This window comes from Cyprinus carpio, chromosome A4 (genome assembly GCF_018340385.1).
Source record: "Cyprinus carpio isolate SPL01 chromosome A4, ASM1834038v1, whole genome shotgun sequence".
In the NCBI taxonomy this organism is placed as follows: Eukaryota; Metazoa; Chordata; class Actinopteri; order Cypriniformes; family Cyprinidae; genus Cyprinus; species Cyprinus carpio.
In genome coordinates this window covers 207,501-234,134 of record NC_056575.1, presented here as the reverse complement: position 1 = coordinate 234,134, position 26,634 = coordinate 207,501, and the positions used below count along the sequence as shown (strand labels likewise).

General features: G+C 35.7%; 2 protein-coding genes across 3 annotated transcripts in view; both read right to left on the bottom strand.

Annotated features, from left to right (window-relative positions):
* Positions 1-650: 650 nt before the first annotated feature.
* Positions 651-11,954, bottom strand: LOC109113277 (exportin, tRNA (nuclear export receptor for tRNAs)). The gene is made up of 14 exons (XM_042735978.1): positions 11,807-11,954; positions 10,058-10,208; positions 9,768-9,850; positions 9,564-9,620; positions 7,426-7,495; positions 7,117-7,335; positions 6,840-7,024; positions 6,558-6,726; positions 4,193-4,429; positions 4,068-4,106; positions 3,926-3,988; positions 2,085-2,209; positions 1,706-1,850; positions 651-776 (listed from the first exon to the last, which is right to left on the bottom strand). The coding sequence occupies exons 2-14, from the start codon at positions 10,145-10,147 to the stop codon at positions 651-653; spliced, it is 1,608 nt and encodes a 535-aa protein (XP_042591912.1). The 5' UTR covers positions 10,148-10,208; positions 11,807-11,954.
* Positions 11,955-16,420: 4,466 nt separating this feature from the next.
* The window catches only part of LOC122139429 (parathyroid hormone-related protein-like), a 38,404-nt gene continuing 28,190 nt past the window's right edge, over positions 16,421-26,634 (bottom strand). For both annotated transcript variants that reach the window (XM_042737008.1, XM_042736998.1), the window contains exons 3-5: positions 26,237-26,360; positions 19,076-19,540; positions 16,421-18,197 (exon numbers count right to left, since the gene is read on the bottom strand). In XM_042737008.1, coding sequence (XP_042592942.1) covers positions 19,099-19,540; positions 26,237-26,349 — 555 coding nt within the window. In that variant the 5' untranslated portion in view covers positions 26,350-26,360 and the 3' untranslated portion in view covers positions 16,421-18,197; positions 19,076-19,098. The remainder of the gene's footprint in view (positions 18,198-19,075; positions 19,541-26,236; positions 26,361-26,634) is intronic.

Genomic DNA, 26,634 nt, shown 5'->3' with positions numbered 1-26,634 from the left:
TCCAAATAAAAAATATATCATAAAAAATGACTTGAATTAAGTCTATTGCAGTTTCAGTCTTATAAACATTAAAAATTAGGCTTTCAATTGTACTGTAATGTTGAATGGACATAATTACTCGTTCTCAGAAATTGAATTTGAAAAACTGAAAAAAAAAAAAAATAATAATAATAATATTTTTTAGAGGCATTAGTATTCATTCATAGTACTTATTATAAATAGACCATCTTTGTTGTTTCTAAATTAATTTGGAGATCCAGCGTGAAAATATATTTATGATTACAAATTATATTTGTCATTTTAATTTGTATTTATTAATTGTGTTTATTTACAGATTGACAGCCCTGTAAAAAAAAAGTTCATATTTGTAAATTACATAAAAATAAGTGAGGATTACTTGTAAATATGATAAAAGGACCAAAAAAATTAGAGTGTGTGGTGTGGGTGTGTGTGTAGTAGAACTTCACTAGCAGGGTTTGCATGAAGCGTGAGAACAGGTAAGCCACTCGGCTGCGCACCTTCGGACTGCTGTGCCTCAGGCCACGATGATCTAAAAACGCCATCTAAACCAAACACACGAAATCTCTCAAAACTCAGCTTTTACGGGTCACACTGAATCTGACAGCATCATTCTCATGGGATTATAATTCTCAACAAGGCTTTGGGCAATGATGATGAGGCTGGGAATGTGAGAATTTATCATAACGGACGACGGTCTCGAAGAACTCCAGAGTCACAGAGGAATGCTGATACTCGCTCACACCGCAGGAGATCAGCTCACACACACACACCACACCATGATGAACAGGTTACTTTGTGCGTACACTGATTCATATTCAGTCTAGAGCTGGGAGATATGGCCAATAATACTGACGTGATTTACTTTCCATATAATATGATATTGATCTCTATTATGATATTCATTTAGCTTTACTGGAGAAGGAAATGCTTTTCATGTTTGTTAGACCTTGAAAATGAATGTAAACAACTTTTTTCAACTCAACAGAGTTTTAATTTAGGACAAAATTAAATCAATTTTATTTTTCCCTTCTTATTCTTGTTTTTTTAGTTATTTTTTTTTGTTTTTGTTTTATTTAATAAAGTATTATCATGTAATGAAATTAATTTATAAAAAATTTAATCAGTCTTTTGAAATTAAATCAAATTAAAAATGTAATTAATTTACAACAAAACATTGCACTTTTATTTTTTGTCAAATGTGTCCCTGCAGCACAGAAGCAGTCATAAGTAGCACAGGTATATTTATAGCAACAGCTAAAAATACATTGTATGGGTTAAAATTATTAATTTCTATTTTATGCCAAAAATCATTAGGATATTAATTAAAGATCATGTTTCATGAAGATATTTAGTAAATTTCCTACCATAAATATATCAAAACGTAATTTTTGATTAGTAATATGCATTGCTAAGAACTTTTTATTCAAAACATTTTCGATTTTCTCAATATTTAGATTTTTTTGCACCCTCAGATTCCAGATTGTCAAATACTATATTATTGCTTTGAGAAGTACATTTTAGTATCCAACAGCGACATGTTAAACCGAGCTTTTATTTTGGCGGTTTGTCAGGAAGCTCTTTGAGTTTCAGTGTATTTAACAGTAGGTTTTCTCAAGCTGGTGAAGCGCCTAGCCCTGGTTAAATCGGTGGTTTCATTCAAAGAAATGATGAATGTCAGTCTCACCGTTCTCATCATGGACTGCAGCGTGCTGGTTTTCGTGGTGTCTCCAGAGAAATGCGCTCCGTGAGACGCAGGAAGAGCTTCTCCCAGCATATACAGCAGCCTGATGGCCACCTCCACCTCCATGAACTGCACCGTCTGCCAGTTCCTGCACACACACACACACACAGAAATCAGTGGTAGCATGCATTACATGGGCTTTCAAGTTTATGACTTGTTAAATATGTTTACTATGAGTTGAGATGTTTCAACCGTGAAGACATCTGAACAACCTGTTCCGCAGGTTCGTCGAGTTAACGAGTGCTGAACACTAGAGCGTGTCTATCAAACTCTCATCTCACAAGAACAACAACAGGAAAACCCATGCAGGTCTGTGTCTTACTGCATGGTGGCGCTGAAGACTCTGTGCACGGCTTCCAGCAGAAGCTCAGGAGAGACCTGAGCCAGTCGGTCCAGCAACATCTTTAACTGCTTCCTGTATTCGACAAACATGGCCTCATCCTCGCCCTGAGAGAAACAAACACTGTGATTTAGATTAGGGCTGCACGAATAATCATAATAAAACCGAAATCGCAAAGGATGCAATTTAATTAACCCTTGTGCATTGTTCAAATTCACTACCCTTTTTTTTTTTTCAATTTTTTTTTTTGCATAAATCTATTAATCAACCTCAGTCCTCAGTCCAAAACTACCAAATGTTTGAAAAAAATCCAAGATTTTTAAACTCTTTAATTGCCAAGTTTCATAAATGATGTCACTGATTTGGGAGAAAAAAAAAACAAACAAAATGACTTATTTTCAATAAAAAAGTAATTGTGGCTGGATATTTTTTTTTTACCTTTTATCAGAGTCTTGGGCATGTCAAAGATTAGTAACAACATGGCTTCTTTGATGCATTTTTTAGTTTTTGTGCAGCATTAGATTTTATTTTTTTTCTCCCTCATTTATTGTTCGTGGCTGTTTTTGCCCCATTGACTTCCATTATAACAACATTTTTTGATTTGCAAAGCCATGCCACTATAAAATCATGCATTCTTGATTGTTGGTGGATTTCCCTGTTTTTACAGTTGATCACTAGTTGGGACCATTTTTTTAAACATTTGGTAGTTATGATAAGGACTGAGGTTGATTAATAGATTTATGCAAAAAAATAAAAATTAGAAAAAAATATTTATCTGATACATTTTTACAGCAGTTTAATTTAGTGGATGTTTTCATCCACGAACATAACGAAAGGGTAGTGAATTTGCCCAGAGTGTAATTTTGAGTTTTTTTTAATTTTCAAAGCATTTTCCCAAAATATGTGTAAAAATAAGATTTGTCACCAAAAATCATTCCATTTGCTGAAACACAGGGAAAGTTGTGGCCAAAATAAGACTCAACTTTACCCCCTAGTGGACGAAATTGTCCCCAACAACGCATAAGGGTTAAATATATGGGCTGCGTGTTTCAGAAGTCGCTTTAATGTGAATTTGGAAAGACAACACAAGCCCTCAATCTTCCCATATGTTCGTATTAACAAAAGACAACAAACAAAAACAACATTTCTGTCAAAATACTTATTTGTTGACTTTTATTTCAATAAATCAAAAGATTTTTTTTTGTCCCATATCAGCATCAAAGTTTATATTCATTGCAAAGTAACAAGATTTAAAATAGTAACAGTTAAATGAATTGCATACTATAATTTAATATTTTTTTACAAACAAAAAAATAATTTTATACATTTTATTAGAAGAAACTTTTTGTCCATGAAGGTAATTTATGATTAAAAACATTTTCTAATTTAATTAAAGCAGGATTAATAAAATGTTGTAGTCAAGAAAGACTCTTTAAAAAAAAAAATGTTTTAAGATTTTAGGACGGCTATAAATACTGGTTTATATATAAACTATATAATTAAAATAAATGGTTTTATTTTATTATTTTCAAAAATGCTTGATTGCCTTTTTTATTTACAATTAAATATTACAATTGTAACATTTCTTTTGTTCTTATTTAGCAAATTTAAAATTTTTATTTAGTGATAATTTCTATTTCTTGTTACTATTACTGTTATACAATTTGATTTAATATTATAATACTGTATTTAATTCTACAATTTGATTCCCCCCCAAATTATGCATCCATATTTTATATCGTGAACGATACAACTACTTTATATAATTACACTGTAAACACTTTGTCGTCACAACAAACACAGACCACACTTTCCACACTGACCTCATTCTCAAAGTTGTACTCGTCATCGTACTTGAGTTTGTTCATCACAGCCAGCATGATCGCCTGTTAGCAAGACAACAACGAGCATAAACTACAGCACTAATGAACAGATATGAGACATGAGCGTGTGATGCTGCCGTACCTCCACGTTGCTCTTCTGCTGCTCACTGAGAGCTGGAAGCTGAAAAACACACACACACAAACTTACAGACGAGAGTCACAGTTAGATCATCTCTCAGCCTCACAGTGAGGGTTTAGCGTGTGTACCTGTTTGAGAACATGCAGGTAGTCATAACAGAAGCCCACGATGTTGGCTGAAATATCATCGTCTTCATGAATGAGCAGCTGCAGCATCAGAGGAACCTTCCCCTCCACCGCACGCAGCGTTTCCGCCGAAACCTTCGCATCGCCCGTCTTACTGAGTTTAGTCCAGCTCAGCACCAGAGACTGACCCATCCCGTTAACCAACCGAGAGAACTTAGCCAGGAAATCCACATCCTCCTCCTGATGGATGTGACACACGAGAAAACCAAAGACGAGAGAATCTGTCTTAGACTGATTAATATGCAACTTTAGACATATCAATAACAAATATATGGTTACAAAGTGAGGAGCACCACTCCTGGCTACCTGCCGAAATAAAAGCTCGATGGTTTAATATTTGATTGTTTTTTTGTATTAAAATAATTTTTAAATTAAGGTATATGTATTAATAATGTGGTTTTACAGTTGTACTACAAAATAATTATTTTATTAAATACTTGACTTTTTATTTTACAGCATAATTGTGTTATTACAATATATTTCTTATTTTATTTACAATAAAATAATAATGATAATAATAATAGTTATTATTATTTATATAGTGATTGTTATTGTTATTTATAGTGTGTGATGAACTTGTATATTTCTTATTTTATTCTCAAGTAGAAAGTTTTTTTTAAAAACAAAACCAAAAGTGTGAAACCAAAGTGTGAAAACACAGATTTTTCTAGTTTCACACAAATCACTGGGCCCGAAAACAAAGGTTTTTATAGTTTGTTTGAAATTACTGGGAAAAAAAAAGTATAAAGTAATTTTTCCAGATATTAAAAAAAAAGTTATTTTTATATTCTACACAAATACAATCCGCAACTAAATATTTTCAATCTGTTTTTAAATTTTTTAATTCTTTTTTTTGAATGTTTAGTTGTTTTGTTTAAATATTCTGGTGATTGATATTTGGTAAAAAGAAAAAATTCTGAGTAATTAACATAAATAAATAATTTAATTAATTTATAAAAAAAAAGTATATATATACACATACACACACATAAATAAATAAATCAAATACATCCCACATATACAGTACAGGTCAAAAGTTGGAAACATTACTATTTTTAATGTTTTTTGAAAGAAGTCTCTTCTGCTCATCAAGCCTGCATTTATTTGATCAAAAATACAGAAAAAAATGTAATCTTGTGATATATTATTACAATTTAAAATAATTGTTTTTAAATCTTATTATCGATTTAGTATTATCATTTATTTCTGTGATTGCAAAGCTGAATTTTTAGGATCATTATCACATGATCCTTTAGAAATCATTCTTTATATGATGATTCATTATCAAAGTTGGAAACAGTTCTGCTGCTTAATATTTTTTCAGACACATGTGATACTTTTTTAGGATACTTTGATGAATAAAAAGTAAAAAAAAAAAAAAAAAAAAAAAAAGAAGCTGTTTTTAAAATATAATAATTTAGTAATAAAAATATACACGACTGGTCAGTAATTTGGGTCAGTAATTTTTTTTCTTTCTTTTTTTTAAATAAAATACAATACTCTTTTATTCAGCAAGGATGTGTTAAATTGATAAAAAGTTGATAGTAAAGAAAATATATTATTAGAATATATATTATTAGAATTTTTTTTTATTTTGAATAAATGCAGTTCTTTTTAACCTTTTATTCATCAAATATATTAGACAGCAGAACTGTTTTCCAACACTCATAATAAATCAGAATATTAGAATGATTTTCTAAATGATCATGTGTTCGACTGGATGTTACATGTGACACTGAAGGCTGGAGTAATGGATGCTGAAAATTCAGCTTTGCATCACAGGGAATAAATTATTTTTTTTAAAGTATATTCAAAATAGAAAACTATTATTTTAAGTTGTAATAATATTTCACAATATTACTGTTTTTTCTGTATTTTTGATCAAATAAATGCAGGCTTGATGAGCAGAAGAAACTTCTTTCAAAAACATTAAAAATAGTAATGTTTCCAAACTTTTGACCTGTACTGTATGTGTATATATATATCGGTATATATAGCTTTTACACACACACATACACACAAATAAATATTTATAGGCCACATTCCCATTGTTTTTGAACAACTGAAATTTTTTTTTTTTAACGCCATGCCAGTTTCTGTGCCTATATTCATGGTGAAAATCAGGTTTAGTTATACAAAAGTAAAACTTAAATTAAGTTTAAGTTTAATTTTTTCTAAAAACCTTAAAACTAAATCTGGATTTACTTGGTTACAACCCTTTTTAGAAGTATCAACAGTACAAAACAAGTCCCCAAAGGGTTTTTTTGACAAGATGAACATTTGCCAGGACAATAGTGTATTCACACACCTGCTCGATATTGAAGAACCCCGCGGACTGCAGCACCTGACACAGAGACTCCACCAGTTTGGTTTTGTCAACGGGTTCCATGCCTTTATTGACGATCTCAAACAGACAATCGCATGCCTCCTCACGCAGCTCCTCCATGGACATGTGACTGAGCAGCAGATTCACAAACCTACACACACAGCGGTCACATAAACAGACGGGAGGCTCAAGGAAGAGTCAGTCTGATGGTATATTAGCGCGAGTCACATCTATACCACCTTCATCATTCAGAGCTGCTCTGACCTGTCGTTGGCGATGAGGTTGAGGTCGATCCAGGACACGTAGGCGCCCACCACCTCCAGACACTGGCAGGTCAGCTCGCTGTGGGTGTGCTGGTACGTCTGAAGGATCTGGAACCAGGACTCCACCAGCGCCGGGATGCACTGCTCACGCATGGTGTCTTTGATCAGAATGTTTCTGCGTGTCTCCTGAGATCGGACAGAGACAGAGAGAGAGAGGCGCTTTAATGGCACAACGGGAGCAGAAAACAGAAGTTCTCCTCGAGTTGGGCTGGTTTTACCTCAGGGCTGTGCAGGATGTCCCGATCAACCACTTCAGCGTCGACAGCCATCAGCGTGCGCAGGTAAATGTCCACACCGTTTAAATTCAGTCCCACCAGATTGAGGATGTCGAAGAAGAACTTGGGCCATAACGTCAGATACTCCATCACAAACGTCAGGGCCAAAACCTGCGCCGCCTTGTTCCTGATGAAGGGCTTTTCTGGATGCACGTTCATCAACTGGACAAACGTGACCGTAAATCATATTTCAAGTGCACATGTAGCACGATCATTCACATGAACGTCGATGAAATGGTAAACAATACTAACCTGAGCCTGCAACCATTTCATCAGGGTCTCTCGGATCAGCTGCTGTTGAGCTGCAGCGAGCGTCCCGTGTCTGCAAAACAGTTTTAAAAACCGTATGAAACTCTATCCACCTTATTTTTCAACGCAAAAGTAAACAATTTTCTGTTAATGTGTGAGATTTCCGATTCATTAACAGCTATATGTAAATAAGAACAAGGATAACAATACAACTTTACACTACAAAGCAGTTCAAGATTATAATACAGTAAAAGGGGTCATGAACTGAGATATCAAGATTTTTAGACATAAAAGATCATTGTACTACAAAAACGTCCTGCAAGTTTCAGAACCCAAAACTTTCCCGTTAGTCTAAAAACAGCTTATATTGAAGCCAATCTGACAAAATGACAGCTTGTGTAATTTGCCACTTTATGATGTAATAGTGTGGCTAAACCCCGCCTCCACAGCACTGTCTGTTTAGCCCCGCCCACCGATTCTACAGCACTGCCTGTTTAGCCACACCCACCGATTCGTGCATGTAGTGTAGTACTACATGAGAGGCAAATGCAGATCTACGCAGAAACCAAACAATAAAGATGCCCTGCAGACAAGAAGACTTTACGTGGTCACTATTACTTTGTCTGTTATAACAGATCGACGAGTATTTATAATCACAGCAGTATCCATCTATGAAGGATGTAGGCTGTCAAACATACACAACTGTTAGCCAATCATAGCAGTGTATATAACCGTGAGACCGGCGGTTATAGTTGAACACCATCATTAGAACTCTATAACCGCCAAAACCGTGTCATTAAAATATTTTTTACAAACATTTTTTATCAAAAATTATTTTCATTTTTTAGATAGGATTATAAGATGCGCAATATATCGGGAGACATGGTTTTTACCACTTAATGAAGTTTTGTAAATCGTCAGACATGATATTTACCACTTCATTAAATTTTGCTTTGTAGAAAACCCTTCTTAAAAAACCATTTCGTTTTGTACAAATTTTATTTTAATTTTAATAAATGTTTCATCAACCAATTGCATGTATTTTTATAAATAAAAAGCAAATATAGCAGACAATGATAACCGTGACATGGAAGCGCCAGCGCGCCGCGTTCACTTGCACTGCACTGTGAACTAGAGCGCATCTCATCGTAAATGAAACTCAGCGTAGGCCTGTGCCTCATACATTAGCATTAAATATCTTTGCTGCATTCTTTCTAGAACAGACAAGGGCTTTTTTTTTTCGGCTCGCATCAGCAAAGCATTGCATCGTCCATAGACCGCAAAACAATCAGCGGATGGCGCGGGCGGGTGCGGCCTTTGAAATTTGCTCAAAAAACGTTGGCGCGGATGATGAGTTTTGTGATGTGGTTGCGGATGAAATAATACCCCATCTGCGTATCTCTATCGATAACAACATTTAACACTACACAAATATTAATTACATTTTTTTAATTTAGGCGATTAATTTCCCATAGTGACATAGGACTGAGGTGCCGGATCCAATAAAAAATGTTCCGGATCCAACGTCGGAGGTGACGGAACAGGTTCCGGCTCAAATTAAAACTTCGTGAAGAAAGGTAAAACCGATGGATCTCGTTGCGAAAAAAAGTTACATCGCCTATATGGGCACATTTCGGGTTTAAACCAGATGGCAACGGAAAACCAGAAAATCTTGATGAGCCTGTGTGCAGAATATGTGGAAAAACTGTATTTGTTACAAGTAGCCTACTGTTTTAAAAAGGTTTTGTTTACTGTGTGTGATTTTATTTAAAACAAAGCACGTTCATTGCAAAGTTTTTTTTTTTTTTTGTTAAGGATTTTGTTCACTGTGTGTGATTCATTTAATGGAAAGCACATTCACTGCTAGTTGTCTTGCTGTTAATTTTAAATAAATGTAGAGCAAGTAGCTAATCAGTGTCTGCTCGCTTATTCAAACTAATACCCCCCCCTGACGGTTATGTTATAAACCGTCACATTTGACTCACATCATAACCGTCATCACCAATTCTGAAACCGGCACACCCCTAATGCATTCAGCAGATGCTTTTATACAAAGCGACTTGCGCTGCATTCAAGGTAATCATTTTATCAGTTCTTGCACATTTTTAAATTTTTCAGAGTTTGCAAAGATTCAGTGATACCTGAATTTAATCTGGTGCTCCAAGACTTGAAAGCAGAAGAACTTTACATGATCGTCACTGTGAGAGAAACACACACGGATTGCATTAATCAATATTATTACATGAAACAATACAGTATGCACATATGCAGCAGCAAGGCCTGCTATAATCTTACAGAGAAACACTAGATTTAGCGGTTTTATGCGCTGCTAAAGTGTATTTTACCTGTAAACCCCTTTGGCCAGGGCTTCGGCACACACCTCCCATCCATCCAGAGACTCTTTCAACTGCTCAAAATATGCCAGCGCCTGAAAACACAGAGAACGCAAGTAAAGATTGTTTTATTTACTTAATGCACTCCAAGTATTAGTCATGCAAAATATGTAAAGAAACACACAATGGACTTTAAACGATGTGCATGTGAATTGTACAGACACAGATTCCATACAGTCCCAAATCATTTGAGAGGAAATGAATGATTTACACAAAGATCTGATCTAGTGTTTTGCGCTCACCCTCTGCCTGTAGCAGGCATCGGCGTTGGGGTTCAGTCCCATGAGGGCCTGCTCGTCCATGATGGCAGGTAACGCCGACTCGCAGGCCATACGTGGGTTAGCTGCTGTCCTCAATCAGTTTATCCCAAATCTCCAAACAGGACACACACATCTGAGAGAGAGAGAGAGAGAGAGAGAGAGACAGGCACATAAACATGAGTCAGGCTTAACTCTCTTACAGTACACACAATAAGATAATAATGTATATATACTTACAAACTGATAACCTAGAGAGCAGGATGACCAATGGCTGATATAATATTGATAACATAATACAATTGAATAACTATATAAGAAATTTAATGACTAAGTAAATGAGAATTTCAGAGTATCAGTTTGCAATGAGCAAGTTAACTATTGTTAATACAAGGTAACAGTTTGAGATACTGATTCTGGTCAAAAAGGCCAAATAAAAACTGTACTGTTGTAGTAAAATGGCTTAATTTCACTGTGTTCGGTCCACTTAAATATGCAGTTATAGTGTGTTTATTAAGTAGGCTACATTAATAATCTCTGTTGCATTAACTTGAACTGCATGGGTGGATCAAAAATAATGTTTATTAATTTTACTAAACTTAGCTAAGAGGATTTTTACTAATTCCATGTGTGAATTTTACTTAAAATCTGAGTGCAAAAACTTAAAAACGAGTCAATTTTACAAAGTTTTTTTGTATTGATGTAATAACATGGTAACACAATTAATATTAGAGTATAATGAGAGAAACATCACTGTTTCTTTTCATCTTTATGCCACATTTACACAGCAAAGGTGGCGCAGAAGCGCTTCTGAAGTGGCATTTAGATGTCATGCTGCTCAGTAAATGCATTTACAACTGAATACTTTAATACTGGGGACAATCTGGGCCAGAGCAGGCGTTATTTATTCCAGCTTTGCTCTTTACACTTAATTCTGAGCAAGCACAGAGCAGCCAACCTCAGCTGTCTAAAGACCCCTTTAGATATTATCATTTAGAATGAATTCAAACAAAGAGCTTTAACAAGGAGTGACTGATAAGTGACCAAACACACACACGCGCGCGCGCTGAATCAGCACGACTGACTCACTCTTTCACTTTGAGTACACTAACACAAGCAGTACGGCATTATAATGTTTTAGGACGCAGTACCACAGTGATATCATGGTTGTTTGACATGTATCAGCTGATGTGTAATACTAATATTATCGTGGCGTTACCATCTGACAGCTTCTCTGTAACAGTACTTTTTCTGATGTAACGCGGGCCCAATAGTGGGCTTAATCAACGCCATGTTAACCTCCACCAACACAAAACACTACTACACTCGTACCAAACTAGTATACTTACTTCAGATATTCGTTTAAGTCGCGACTAAGATCTCTTATTTATCAAAATAACCGACTTATTGCTGCGCGTTCGCGCGGCTAACCGACAAGCATGTCACGCGCATGCCGAATCTCAGCGAACGTGGCGTGACAGACCGAAAAAACACGCCGAAATAACGACTAACCCAACCGAAATACAAAACAGACACGCGTGTGTCGTGTTAGCTTACACACGTGGGTAGTTTAGCGAGTTATTGGCTTAATTTGGCGGGTAAGATTGTTGTGAATGAGATGACGGCAGTATCGGCGCGCGCTGTCAGACAAAAGACCCGCGCGGAACTTTCATATAAATTAATAAAATATACCGCGACCGTGTAAATGTGTGGATAAAGTGAAGGTTACCGCACCTTACCGTGAACTTTACCGCTCCATCATCATCCGCCCAGCTCAAGCGACTCAGTGCGCATGTTACAGATCCAGCAGCGGCGTGTCGGGCCGAGCGGATGTGCGGGGCACGAACAGGAAGAACTTCTCACGCGCGCGCGCACGCACGCTTTACGTATATAATCGAGAACCTATTTTTATACAGTCTATGTTGAGAACGTATCATTTTTTATTTTTTTTTTATGTCAGACTAACCCCAAAGGAAAACGTTTCGTATAATAAGAAATGTTTTATAAAAAATTTATTTCCCTAACGGAGTATGGAAAAATGACACACATTTACGAGTGTATACCATACCAAAGAAATAAGAAAATATGACTACGACGAGAACCTAAGAAAATGTGTCATTAATGAAATAAAACATAAAACAAAAAAAGGAAAACTAAATGAGAATAAATTTTAATTTCATAACATTAAAAACATAAATTAATTTAAAAAAACATGAATTTACAGTAGAAACAGTAACTGTAATAATTACGGTATGTTGGCAAAAGCTGTTAAACGTTTTTGTAAAGTACACAAACATTCACTAATACATTCATACAGTCTAATAAATATGTATTTAACAGAAAATCTCAGTTGTACGCTGGATAATAAACTGTTATGTTTATTTCTGTCCACTAGAAGTCTCTGTTCACCAACTAATGAAAGAACATGGTCTAATTATGTTTCAGACTAGTGGAAGAAAACGTCCAAATACAGTTTATTTTATTACACTTTATCCAGCCTCTGCATTCTTCCACATCAGTAGCACTTTACATACACAAAACTTTAGATTATATATATTTTTATGTATATATATATTTACAGTTTTTTCAGTGTGTGACACTGTATGTATGTATGTGAAGTTATATATATATATATATATATATATATATATATATACATACATATATATATATATATATATACATACATACAGAAGTGGAAACGAGCGAGCTGCACCCCTCAAACGTCTGATTGTTGCTTTAATTGAATAATATTAGGGAAAATATATATATATATCGCTCGTTCCCGCTTCTGTATATATATATATATATATATATATATATATACATATATATATATATATATATATATATATAAAATGTAAAGTTTTGTCTGATTGTTGCTTTAATTGAATAACATTAGGGAAATATATAATATATATATATATATATATATATTATATATATATATATTTTTTTTTTTTTTTTCCCTAATATTATTCAATTAAAGCAACAATCAGACGGTTGAGGGGTGCAGCTCGCTCGTTCCCGCTTCTGTTTGAACTGCTTTAAACGGCTCTGAAAATCACACTCTTCTCTATTTGTTTGTAAAAGATTCGAAGCCGGGCTTTAAAACACGGTCCTGCGAGCCAAAGCTCGTTTTTTTACCTTCTATGTCGGGATAAACCCGTTCGTGTTTATTTAAACTGAAATCTTTCTCATCGCAATCCATTGAACCGTGTTGAAAAGCAATCGGCTCACACTCCTTCATTTCTGTCGAGGGCTTCGCTTCCCGCCTCACAGGATCGTGGCGCGCAGGTGCAGAGGCGGGAAATCCTCTGAACCAATAATCCCGGGTAATTTTCATGGCTCGGCAGCAGACGCCCATCTAAACTGTACAGATGTTTCCCACGCTTGAGGGACGATTGATTTCCCTGCTGTTTGAGGTGTTTGTCCGATCCAGTTCGCTCGGACAGCGCGAGAACGTCGGTACTGACTGGAGTCGTGGGTTTCTTCTTCCCGCCAACAAACCGCAGCCAGCGCGACCGTTAAAATTACTCTGCTGAATTTGAAAATCAGCCGTTGGTTTGCGCGGCAATTAGGTCAATTACATAAAACACATGGAAGACTGGAGAAAAGCACGTCCGTTCCTGTTACACTTCAAGTTCAGATTTTAAGTGTGTTTTAACATCAAAGAAAAGCTCAGACTTTCCACCACGACGCTCCATTCTCTCTCCGTCTTGTTCCCACGAGCTGATAGTGTTTTACAGGTGGGTTTTCATTCCCTGCTGATTATTTATCCTGCTTTCCTTCACAGAAGTCCTGCCAGCTCTGAAATAATGCTGTGTGTCACAACAGCTGATCATCATTAGTCTGAAATACAGCCACGGCCTTTGAAATCAGCTCAGCTCCTTGAGTTCTAGTAGGTTTAGTCATTCGCAGGATCTGTGTACTGGAAAACGCTCAGAAGTCAGACATGACCGATGGATTTTGAGGACGCTTTATGATTTTCCAGCCGAACTGCTTTTTTGTTTTGGCTTGCGGTGTACCGAAAGGCGCCGAAACGCAGTCAAAACTACTCGACTTTGGCAGGTGTCGTCACACCTACGAGTGTTTCAGCGGAAATCTTTGAGAAAACCTTATATGTCGCGTGGTAACAAAACACCAGACATCTAAAACAGATCCATCCTAGAGGAAACGAGACTTCCAGTCTGAATCCGATGTTCCTAAAATTAAGAATAACAATAGATCTAAACTAGATTATAGTCAACAACAGACGGTAAGAGTCCAGAGCTGATTTTCTGGTGCTGATATGATTGATGTAAACGTGTTCGAGTCGAATGTGAGGAGCTGCAACTAAACCCATTTTGTTAAATACAAAACCAGATTGAAGAAAGATTATACAGAGCTTTAAAATGACATGGTCGTTTGGTCAACTTGATGAGAAATGTTTGAGTTTATAATGAGATCTCTGCCTTTTGATCGCAAGCTTTGGTTATCTTGGTGAACTATGGCAGTTCTTGAATGGTAATCTATTATCGTTTTAGTAGTTTTACTAATACAACATGAGACATTGTTGGGATCTCTAGAGGAGAAATGTGGGATTAGTGGGGTCTTTTCCTCAGGAGAAGTATCCGAGAAGTAGGAGACTTTCGCAAAGGTCTCAATTTGCTCTTTATTTTTATTTTACTGATGCAACAGTTAATAATCTGGGCTATTATGAGCTCTAATCGTCAGACTGATTTGTTTTGGAGCAGATGTGTGATTTATTATAAATGTCATTGAGTGTGTGTGTGGTCTGACCATACGGCGTTCCCAGCGCTCTTACATGGCTTTAAACTCATCAGATCTTAGGGGGGTCACTTTTCTGACTCGATCCTGATCCACGCGTGTACTGGAGTGTGTACGGAGCCTCCGAGGGGGACAATCTGCTGGTGTGTTATCCTGAAATTATCCCAAAATGAGCAAATAGTTCTTGTAGCCTGTAAAAGTTGTATGAGATGAGAGCTGCTGGAAAGTGGGAAAAGCGAGTGAATGCCAGCAGCGCCGAAGCTCCATCCGTACGGCTGATCTCAGCCTTCATTAACTGCTGTAAGCTGCTTGTATGACTTTCATCAAAGGCAAACAAATAAATGTCAGAGAAATTGAATTAATTCCCAGCATGCCGAGTGCCAAAGACCCCCCACTGCCATGGAAAAGTTGAATGTTGATGCTCTGGGTTTTGGTGTCTTGGAGAAAGAGGGACCTGGGCAATGGTCCTCTGGTTTTTCTCCTTGCAAACCAATGCATAAAAACTCAGGAAAAGCCAGGGACAAATGCATGACTTTTTGGGGCTTTCGTGTGTTTGGAAATAAATCCGACGTATAAAATATTTTTAATGCATGTAACTAGAGAATAGCTTGAGACAAATGCAAGGCTTCCATTATAAATAAATTAAATATTATATTACAAATAAATTAAATTTTATATATTTCTAACGCATGCAACTTGAGAAAAGCCAAATGCATGGCTTTTATGGGCTTCTGTATGTTTAACAATGAATGAATTAATACAATATATTTCTAATGCATATAATGCCAGAGACAAATGCATGGCTTTTATGGGCTTCCAAATAAGTATAAAAAATAAATAAAAATATAAATTTATTTTATATCATTTAAAAAAATATTTTTTGGAATTTTGCAATTCCTTTTGGTGAAATTATTTTTATTGTGAATTACTTAGCATAGGCCTTAAGCATAGTCTAAGTTTACAGCACGACTTAATTATGCACTGAATTCTAGTACACATAGAGGAATAGAATAGCACATAAAGTGACTTCTACGGTCAGTTTTCTTTCAGATCAACTGTCCCGGAAGAGCAACCGTCTGAGGAGAATCTTGCTGAGCGAGTTAGTTAAAGTGAAACTGTTGACATGGAGCTACCTGAAAAATAACACATCTGGTTTAAGGGTGCAAACATTTGCAGGAAACTCTATCGCCCCCTTGAGGACTGAGATTTGCTGCTGACAGCAGCTCAAGAACACACCTTAAGTGCATTTAAGTTGACCGCCAAGCATTCGCGTGCTCACACAAAGTGCTTTTGGCCTTGATCAGCGATTTGTATTTCCACACAACTCTGAAACTCAATGGGCGAGCGGATGGACCGCAGTTCAAACGCCGTCCATTCATTACGGCCTGATTTCCAGAAGCTTTTTCCACACATTTTTGAGTCTGCTTCCCTGTGGAATGGTTTTCCTGTCTGTACAGGAGCAACATCAGACGCAAGTGGGTGAAAAAGAGCCAGACGCCCGGCTGGAGCTTTCATTGTTCGCTCACACACACACACACACACACACACACCCAATCAAATATCCCCCTGAATGAAGGGGTCGGATGTTTAATTCATTCAGGGTTTTTTCTCTCTCTCAGTGCAAAACAACAAGAGTTCTTCTACAACGTGTGCTGTTCGTGTACAGATGCTTCTGTGGTTTTGAAGGGAGGCGCTGGAGGCTGATATGAGGATGATGATGATGTGGGGCTCGTTCAGGTCAGCAGCAGAGAAACCCAAAATAAACACAAATACAAAAGCTCGGCGCCAAAACCTAGTGAGCGGCGTCCTGACTGAAATGGTGGAGTTGAGTTTGACATGCTGAATAGCATCAACATATGGAACTTGTACGAATATTGGTTACTTATTGCATGAGTTATATTTAAATAGATATTTCTTTTAATTCTGTTGAAGCTTGTTTCTGCCACGGGATAAAAAAAATAAAAACAATTTGCACTGTGAGATGTAAACTCATGTAATTCTGAGGAAAAAAAGACAGAACTGCGAGACATAAACACAGAAATCTCTGATTCAGATTTTTTATATTATTTTTTCTGAGTTTACATCACTCAATTCTGTTTAGTATTGTTTCCACCATGGAATAAAAAATTAAAAAGGTAATTGACTTTTTATTTCACAATTCTGATTTTTTTTTTCTTTGTTGCAATTCTCTGGAAAAAAAAATAGTAAGAATTGCAAGATATAAACTCAATATTCAGATTTCTTCTTCTTCTTCTCAGAGTTGTGAGAGAATTGCGAGATACAAAGTCAAAATTGCAAGATATAAACTTTGTGAGACTAAAATCATGATATTAAAATGTCACAATTACCATATTTTATCCCATGGCCAAGCAATGTATTTAATTTCCGTCATCTTCAATCCAAAAAAGAAAATAAATAAACAAAATAAAAAATAAATAAAATAAAAAAGTCCAACCATTTAAGATTATACAGGTTTAATAAAATATTAAACTATTTAATTTGACACATATATGAAACAGGTCTGTAACAGTAACAAATAAATGCAATTAGTTAATAATAAATTATGTCGTGATTTTTTTTTGACCTGTTTCATTTATGTATGATTGACAAATATGCATCACATTAAGTTCACGAGTACCTGTGTAACTGTGTAATCCAAAATTTTATCTTGAATTTAGGCCTTAAATATGTTTTTGAATGTTTCAGTGAGCTTTTCCCAATGCATTCTGTGATTGCATTATCTGTGAAGGACACGTTTTCGTATTTGGCCAAAATGATGAATTGTGAATGAATCTATGCTCCCTTCAGATGCTGTCTAGTTAGGCAGCTCACTAGGTTTTGGAACAGAGTCACAGAAACATGGATGGCAAAGCTGTTGAACACACATTGAATCAGAATGTGGGCAAACACACTACACACTATAGTCTTCTTCATTCAACTCAACCACAAAATACGTCCATTAACAAAATGACTTGTATATATTTCTATACTTATATATCTAAAGTGCATTATAGTACAAAAATATAGAAGGTCAGCAGCACCTTGATACATTTACAAAATAAATACACCATTCAGACAAAATAAATTACAGGAATTCTGAAACCGTAATAGAGGCATACTCCTAAAAAACAAAATTAAAATAAAAAAGGATGAAAAGGAAAACTAAAAAAGACACAAAGCAAAGTATTCACAAGGATCCAAATGTGTGGCTCCGTGGAGCTGTAGTAATACTTTAGCAGTATTGTTATTTGTCTTTGTCACTGTTCGGGCGCATTGTAATATTTACAGACAATAAATATTTTCCTCTCACTTTTACATGAACGTTTAGGTGTCCGTTACAAATGTCCTCACGGATCTGAAAGAGAGAAGAGAAAACGAGACTGATTTAAAATCAGCAGCAGTAGTTTACTTCAGCATTTGTTCAGCTAAATCCAAAGTAATCAGTCATACTTTAACAACTATTATTATTTGTGAAAATTTGTATAATATTACATTTTATTTTTATGTTTTCAGTTTTTTATGTTTTCATTTTAGTTAACGTTTCAGTAATTTTATTGTGTGGTTTTGTCATTTTTTTTTTTTTTTTTAAACCTCTACATATTTTTATTAATCGATTTTAGTTTTACTTATTATATAATTATATTATATTATATTATATTATATATAGCAGCTTATTTTAAGTACTTCAAATTATACTAAATTAGAAATGTTATTTGATTTTATTTCAGTTCGTGCTTATTTTATTTCAAGTAACAGTTTTGTTGTTGTTGTTGTTATTTTACTTGATTATTTTTTATTTATTTGATATACTTTTATAGGATCTGTTAATATTTTGATTGAGAGTTTTTGTATATTTTCTGTTTTCACTTTAATTTGACATTTTTAGTAATTTTGTTGTCTTTTAATATTACTTTTTAAAAACAGTTATATTTTATATTATTTATATATTTTACTTATTTATTTTGAAGTTTTAGTTTATATAATCCCGCAATGAATACACACACACACACACAGAAGTTTTAGTACGTTAAATACTTGGTTAAATACTGCTGTTTATTTTTAATATTTAGTTTAATCAAATGCATTTCATGTAAATCTATATGCTTTAATATAATAATAATATTATAATAGCATTTATTTAAAATTGGAAGCGTATTATCTCAAGATGAATGATTTAAACAAAAATGCAGTTTTGTTAGTATTTGTAGTGATGAGTAGTTTGAAAGGATTTACCGTTGTCAAAGACTGACAGTGTTTTAGTGCTGCTCCTGCAGCGATCGAGCCCTCCTCTTCCTCTTCTCCCCCTCCCTCCTCTTCCCCACGCGGCCTTTCTTCTTCCTCTTCCCGATGGCCTTCAGCGTGCTCTCCTTGTATGTCTGGGACTTGTTGGTTTCCTGCGGGAGGTTGGTTCCTTCCTCGTCCTCCAGACGGAAGCTGATCGGCAGGTTCTTGGTGCCTCCGGCGGGTTTGGGGTGGACGGTTCCGGTTCCTATGGACATGCCCACTCCCATCGGCATGGCAACCGTGAGGGCGCCGCCCCCTCCGCTGCTGGCCATGCCTCCTCTGGTCTGCGGGACGTCCCGGATCTCGGCCGTGTGAACTTCATGCAGCAGCGTCTGCAGCCACAAGCGCCTCTTCATGTCCTGCAGCGTCCGGCCCTTATCATGCATCAGCTGAGCGTGAGTCACTGAACGCCTCCTGAAACAGACAAGAGTGATCAGATGCAGAACTGGCATCAGTCGCATTTATATTCATGCATTTGACAACTCAAAAACACTGCTTCATTCAAATGAAAACATAAATCTATACAATAAAAACAACTTTTTCAAAACCCAATCTATTCCCAAATAAATATCCTAAATATTTGTCAGAATACAGAAGTAAAATGGATTGCAAACCGTGTTTTTATTATTTTCTTTTAATTCTATTACAAAATAAACAACCAGCCAAAATCAATCAATGCAATAACAGCAGCAAACAAAACTAACACACAAGCAAACAATAATATAGAATATACAATAACAACATTAAATTCCAGTTCACTTAAAAAAAAAAAAAATACTAATACTAAATACTAAAAATATATTTTTTATTATTATATTTTATTATATTTATTATTTAATTTTTTGTATACTATCTTTATTATATATATATATATATATAATATATATATATATATATTATATATATATATATATATATAAATATATAAAATAAAGAATATACAAAAAATAAAATAATAAATATAATAAAATATAATAATAAAAAATATATTTTTATGCACACATTCATAATAATATAAAATAACAAAATAAATATATAATATTATATAAAATATAAAAATATAAGATATTATAAAAAATAAAATATAAATTAATTTTCATTTGACTTAAAAAAGTAAATAAATAATAGAATAATATATAGACAAATAAAGTAAGAAACATAATAATAAAAATAAAATAATACAAAAATACGCACACACATATATGCATGTAAGTTTACATATTGCAAATGTTTTTCTAATTAAAAATGGCAAAAGTGTGTTTCATTATTCTTTTAGGCATAAGATTTAATGCCTAACAATTAAAAATAATAATTGGACAGTAAAGGAGAAAAATACATTTATATGCAAGATATATTCTCCTGAATCAATTCTTAATAGCTTATAAAATTTTGTTTCTGAAGTAAATTTATCGTTTTAAAGATTTTTAGCTCTTTTTTTTTTTTTTACTGGAAGCTGATCAGGATCACAATAATAAAATGATTTTATGTCATCAAGCTTGCAGTGAACTCAATGTACCACTCATGTGTTCGGTGCGTTCGAACCCGTGACCTCTGCGTCACTAACTGTGGTTGGTATGAATGTGTGTAAATCACAGTTGCCTCAGAATGTGTGCTATCTGCGTCTCTTATGATTCATTCTGTTTGCTGCACACACACACACACACACACACACACACACACACACACACACCTAAATCCAGTCTGTGATCAGTGAGCATCTTGTATACTGTCGCCCCGTTCAGTGTGTTTTTAGTTAAATCCAGGGGGTTTGTGAAGGTCTGGCCCTCATCCAACACCTCGCTGGTGCCATATTCACCCGCCTCTGCTTCCAGATCCTGCATCAAACCCAAACAAACCAGCAGGAGTGCTGATGTGAAGCTCTGTCAGCCAGCGCACTGGACCCTTTCTGACGCGCCTCCATTTTTAAACATAGTACATCAAATCTGTCACAATCCGAAAGCGGCAACAGCCAATAATCACAGGTTGAGCTGATGAAACGGAGCTTAAGCACTCAGTGCAATAACTCTAATTAATGGTGCCATTGTGTCTGGGCTTAAATCATTTGGAGGTCCGTCCCGTCAGCCATACGGCTCTCTGCTACCGTGTGCACTTTTGGATGCTCGGCTCCATCCAAATGTCTTGAAACAATTACACATATCTCACAGCCAAAGTAAAGCATAATTCAGTGCTGTTTGAAAATATCCAGCAGTCGCTCGGGTTCAAATGCACACAGCGGCGTGAACACAAGGGGGCGGCAAACCCTGGTCAGATCAGGACATCAACTCCGCAAACAGCAGGTCATCTGTGGGTTTCACTGAAGATTTCCACTCTAGATTGATGATTAGGGCTAAAACAACTAATGAAAGCACTCACAATGAAAAAAGTAATAAAATGTCAATTAAAATTTGTATTATTATTTTCTTTGGTCTGCGCACAAAAAAAACAACAACTATTATTAAAAACCTATTTTTGCAAGAAAACCTTATCTCTTCACATTGCATTTATATTTATCCACATTATTTTAATCTTAACAAAATATACATATAAATGAACATAAATTATTTTAATTTAAATTATGCATTTATAATAATGTAATAATACTATTCAAATTTTATATATAAATATAATTTTATATATATATATATATATATATATATATATATATATATATATATATAATATATATATATATATATATGCTTCCATTTTTTAAGTAGCCTATATTGTGCTGCTTTATATTGTATTGCAAACTGGTATTTGTTATTTTTATTTTACTTGATATTTTACTTTAAATACATGAAATATACTGTTTACTACACTGTTTTTCTTCTGGTTATTTACCTATAATGTCTAATGAGTCTACAATCACAGAAAATAACTTACAGGTGCTAAAAATAAATAAAAAATTATAGGTTTTTACCTCATCATTAACTATTAAAAGACATATTAAATGATTATCAGTATAGTTGTTAGTTGCAGCCTAGGAGCACGAATCAGAATCAACCGAAGTGCATTTCCATGCGTCTCCAGGCAGAAATCTCCAGACTGAAGCTCAGGTGATTGTGTGTCTGTGTGAACAGGTAAATAATGCTCCGTTCTTCATCTTCTGGAGCATCTGAACCCGCCGCACACAAACGGCCCTTTGTTTCCAGGCTGGTTAAACCGATCCGTGAGATCATTCATTGCCAGGCTGTGGAACGATGAGTTTTCCTTTCTTTGGAAAGTAGCTTTATTTCTCTCCGGTGGCTCCTAAATAACACTGTGCCTCCTGGCAGCTTGTGTTCTCCTCTCCTCTGTCACCTCTTATTATTTTCTGAATGTACTGGGACAGATTTACGAGCGAGGAACGTCCTGAGAGAGCAAACCTTTCCCATAAAAACCCAAACGCCAGTTTCTGAGCGTCTCCAGACAATGAAGAAAAATTCAGCTTGGGACAGACGCTCACACCATATCTATCATCCATCTGTCTACTATCTATCCATCCATCTATCCATCTGTTACGCTCAATAAAGGTTGACTGTGGAGCATGTCATGTAAGAATTATGTAAGAATGTAGAAACTGATTCAAACAGGTTTCTTAAATGTAAAAGCTCTTTTGTTTTTCCTTGCACTCTTTAAAGTTGACTCTAAACACTAGACGAGGAGCATTAGAGAGAGCGGGAGAGCGTGGCATCCTTCCAGCTGTGCCTTTTTAGCATACCTTCAGATAATTGCTGCTTTGTGCTGCTTTAATTAAAAAAACAAGCCGAGAGAGAGAGAGCGAGAGACCTGCTTTCACCCTCATCTGCGATGCATGCGGTCTGAAAGATCTCCGGCTCCGTGTGTTTCATCTTCGCGGGCGCAGCTGGCTCGGGTTCAAGTCAAACTCCGGTAGGAGGCATTGTCCTGGACTTGTCAGCATCAGCTAGTTATAAAGGGTGAACGCCCTTTCTGATGTGCCGTGAGATCACTGCGATCAAAGCGCTAAAGAGAGTGCTGCTGAAAGAGGAACTTGTGTTGTTTGGCCACCGGCTGGATTTATGCGATACTTTGCCCTTCGAACAAAGCGCAGCTCATCCTAAGAGAGGTTTAATCAGAGCGACAGGCCAAAACATCATCAAACCGCACCGAACTTAAGGCCTAACCCTGTTACACTCAATAACTCATTGACATTTACTTGCTTACTGATGAGAAATCTTCATGTGTTTTTAAACCTGTATTTTTTTATGAATTACAGTACCATACACTTCACCTCATGTTATGCAGCAATGGTCAAATCAAGTAAATAATAGTTTTAGTAACTAATTCATCATCTATTAACTGATGTGTGGCCGCTGTCTTCCAGACCTTTAAAAACAACTACATACTATTATAAAAACACATTTACCTAAGTAACTAAATAAAGGCAAACAATAGCCTTTTGAAATTATATTCATTTAGCAGATGCTTTATCCAAAGTGGCTTGCAAACATTGCAATTGCAGTGCACTATTAAAACTTTCTTTTTGAATATTTTTATGTGCATATAGCAAAGTTTCAAATGTAAGCCCACAAAACGTCACAGGCATTGCATTGGCATCTCAAATCACCCTGGAGGATCAAAGGGGTTAATTGCATTTATGTAAAGCAACTAATTTAACTCTAAATAAAAGTTTTTTGTATTCATATTTGCATTTGCATTTATTAATTTAGCTGATGCTTTTATCCACATATATGAATCAGGGACATTGCAATTGCATTGCATTATTAAAACATTATTTGCTGTATTTTTGCTTTTTGTTTATATAGCTAATGTTTCTAAAGTAAACCCACCCAAACATGCACAAAATGTCAAAGTCATTGCATTATTAGAGGATCAAAAGCAGAGTGTGTGTGTGTGTGTGTGTGTGGCACAAGCTGCACAACAACCAGCAGATGACGGGCGAACAATGTCTCACAAACCCACAAGCTCACATCATTAAAAGCTGATATGAAGTTAGGGAGGTCCTGGCAGGCGCAGGCGGATCGCAGACAGCGGGGGAGCGTGGCTTTCCAAAGCTCACTGGAAGCATGTTTTGCATTCTGGGCCCTGCTGAGGGGTTCACAGGACATAAAAGCGTGTTTGCTCGGCTCGGTATAATATACTCCAGCGGGAGAGGCCCGTTTGACTTGGGCTGTGGCCGAACTTTGCATCAGCAGTCTCTCTCTCGCTATACGCCTCTCTCTCGTGCCTCGCTATCAGGACTGCGTCTGCAGACGTCTGTCACAAAAGCATCTCTGTGCATGCAGCAGGTGGCCCACCGAGCGTCTTCCCTAGAGCCCCGCGTCCCGCTCGCCCTCAACCCCTGAGCAAACACACAGGGGGGCGCAGACTATCAAAACACCTCCCAGCACGATCGACAGACCGGAGCATTTTCCAGCGCATCACATCACAGCCAAACGCCACACACACAACAACAATCACTAGATTTATACATTCACTTCAGAACATGCACGCGTGCAATGCAACAAGTAGTTGTTTCTTGTTTGGCATGAGTCCATCCTGTGATAATCTGATCTCTAGATAAACTTGGATAACTAATTCAGTTACATTTTTACCCATTTTATTATCAGCCATGCGAAAATTTGAGAGTGTGATCACTTAGTAAAGTACTAGCACACCTGGAGCTTGATAATGACATTATTGTCACTATTTAATATTGAAGTGAATTGATTCAATAAATTGAATTGAATAATGATATTATTGAATTTGTTTCATAATTGGTGAATTTTACAACAATGGCACTGGAACACTGTCATTGAACTGAACTGAATTGAACTAAACTGAACTGAATGAGAATACTATTGATGAATTTTTCAACACTGACACTGACAACTGAACTGAATCAAGACTGGACTGAATTGAGCTGAAAAATGACACTATTGTCTTTCGTAGAGCTGCTTTATAGCAGAATAGAATTTGTTTCACAGTTGATGAATTTCACAGCATTGACACTGGTATTGAGCTGAATTGAATTCGTGTTGAAATAAACTGTGCTTAGTAATGATGCCAATTACGTCATAGATCCAAATTTAACTAAATTGAGACACTATTGTCTTCTGAAACTGAATGTTTCATAATTGATGGATTTTACATTGACACTGTTTTTGAACTGAATTGAAATTCTGAGTTGAATAACAATACTATTGTCTTTTGAAATTGAATCTGTTTCATAATTGATGAATTTTGCGACATTGACAGTGTTTTTGAACCAAACCGAATCAACTCTGAACTAAATTGAAATAAATAATTACACAACTGTTTTCTGAAATTGAATTTACTTCATAATTGATGAATTTTTCAATACTGACACTGTTTTTTAACTGAACTGAATCAAGATTGGACTGAATTGAGCTGAATAACCACAGTTGATGAATTTCGCAACATTGATACTGTTATTGAGCTGAATTGAATTAGTGTTGAAATAAACTGCGCTTAATAATGACACTTTGATGTCAGTGACGTCATTGATCCGAATGTAATAAATATTAAACTAAATTGAGACACTATTGTCTTCTGAAACTGAATGTTTCATAATTGATGAATTTTACATTGACACTGTTTTTGAACTGAATTGAAATTCTGAGTTGAATAACGATACTATTGTCTTTTGAAATCGAATTTGTTTAGTAATTGATGAATTACGCAACATTGACAGAGTTTTTGAACCAGAATGAATAAACACTGAACTGAATTGAGTTGAATAACGACACTATTGTCTTCTGTAGAGCAGCTTTAAAGCAGAATTGAATTAATAATTGATTAATTTGATAGCATTGACACTGTTATTGAACTCAACTGAATCAACATTGAACTAAACTGAGCGGAATAATGACACTATTGTCTTAGAATTTGAATTTGTTTCATAATTGATTAATTTTGCAACATTAACACTATTATTCTCCTGTTTACTAACATGAAGCTCCATTCAAACATATAAATAAAAGTGACTTGACTTCTCTTCAAAAAGACACGTCTATTGCACAAACGCTGCAGCTCAAGTTCAATACTCAGAGTTAGAGGTTGGTTCAAATCAGTAACTCTAAGAGCAACAGGAACATTTATGCAAGACATTTTGGTGTTTATGCCACAAAAATCAGCACAGACACTTACATTCGGCTGCTGAGGGCATCGATGGGCCTGCCGTGGTGCGGAACAGGAGAACACAGTAAGAACAGAGCAAAGAACCACTGCTGCAGAACCCGTCTAGAGCACAACGTCCTCATCCTCACTGGACCTGAGCAAACACACACACACACACACACACACACACACACTACATTCATGAAGATCAGCTCACCTAAGGTATGATACGCATGTTCTGTTCACTTCTCCAAAGTGTGATTTAACTCTTTCTTGTGATGTTAAAGGTGAATTTGTTAAATCATACTGAGCTGTTTTTAAACGACTAAATACACTCTTTGAAATAAGTGGGTTTCTGCAATAGAATCATTTCTGGTTTCTTAAAGAACCTTTCAGTGAACAGTTATCTGGTGATCCTCGCGTGGCGG

What these genes read in the sequence shown, in the direction of transcription:
- LOC109113277 (XM_042735978.1), bottom strand. Translation starts at nt 10,147, where the DNA reads ATGGCCTGCGAGTCGGCGTTACCTGCCATCATGGACGAGCAGGCCCTC. An exon ending in GGTTCTTCAATATCGAGCAG is followed by an intron (nt 4,430 to 6,557) that starts GTGTGTGAATAC and finishes CACATCCATCAG; the next exon opens with GAGGAGGATGTGGATTTCCT. An exon ending in AGTACAACTTTGAGAATGAG is followed by an intron (nt 2,210 to 3,925) that starts GTCAGTGTGGAA and finishes TGTTTCTCTCAG; the next exon opens with GGCGAGGATGAGGCCATGTT.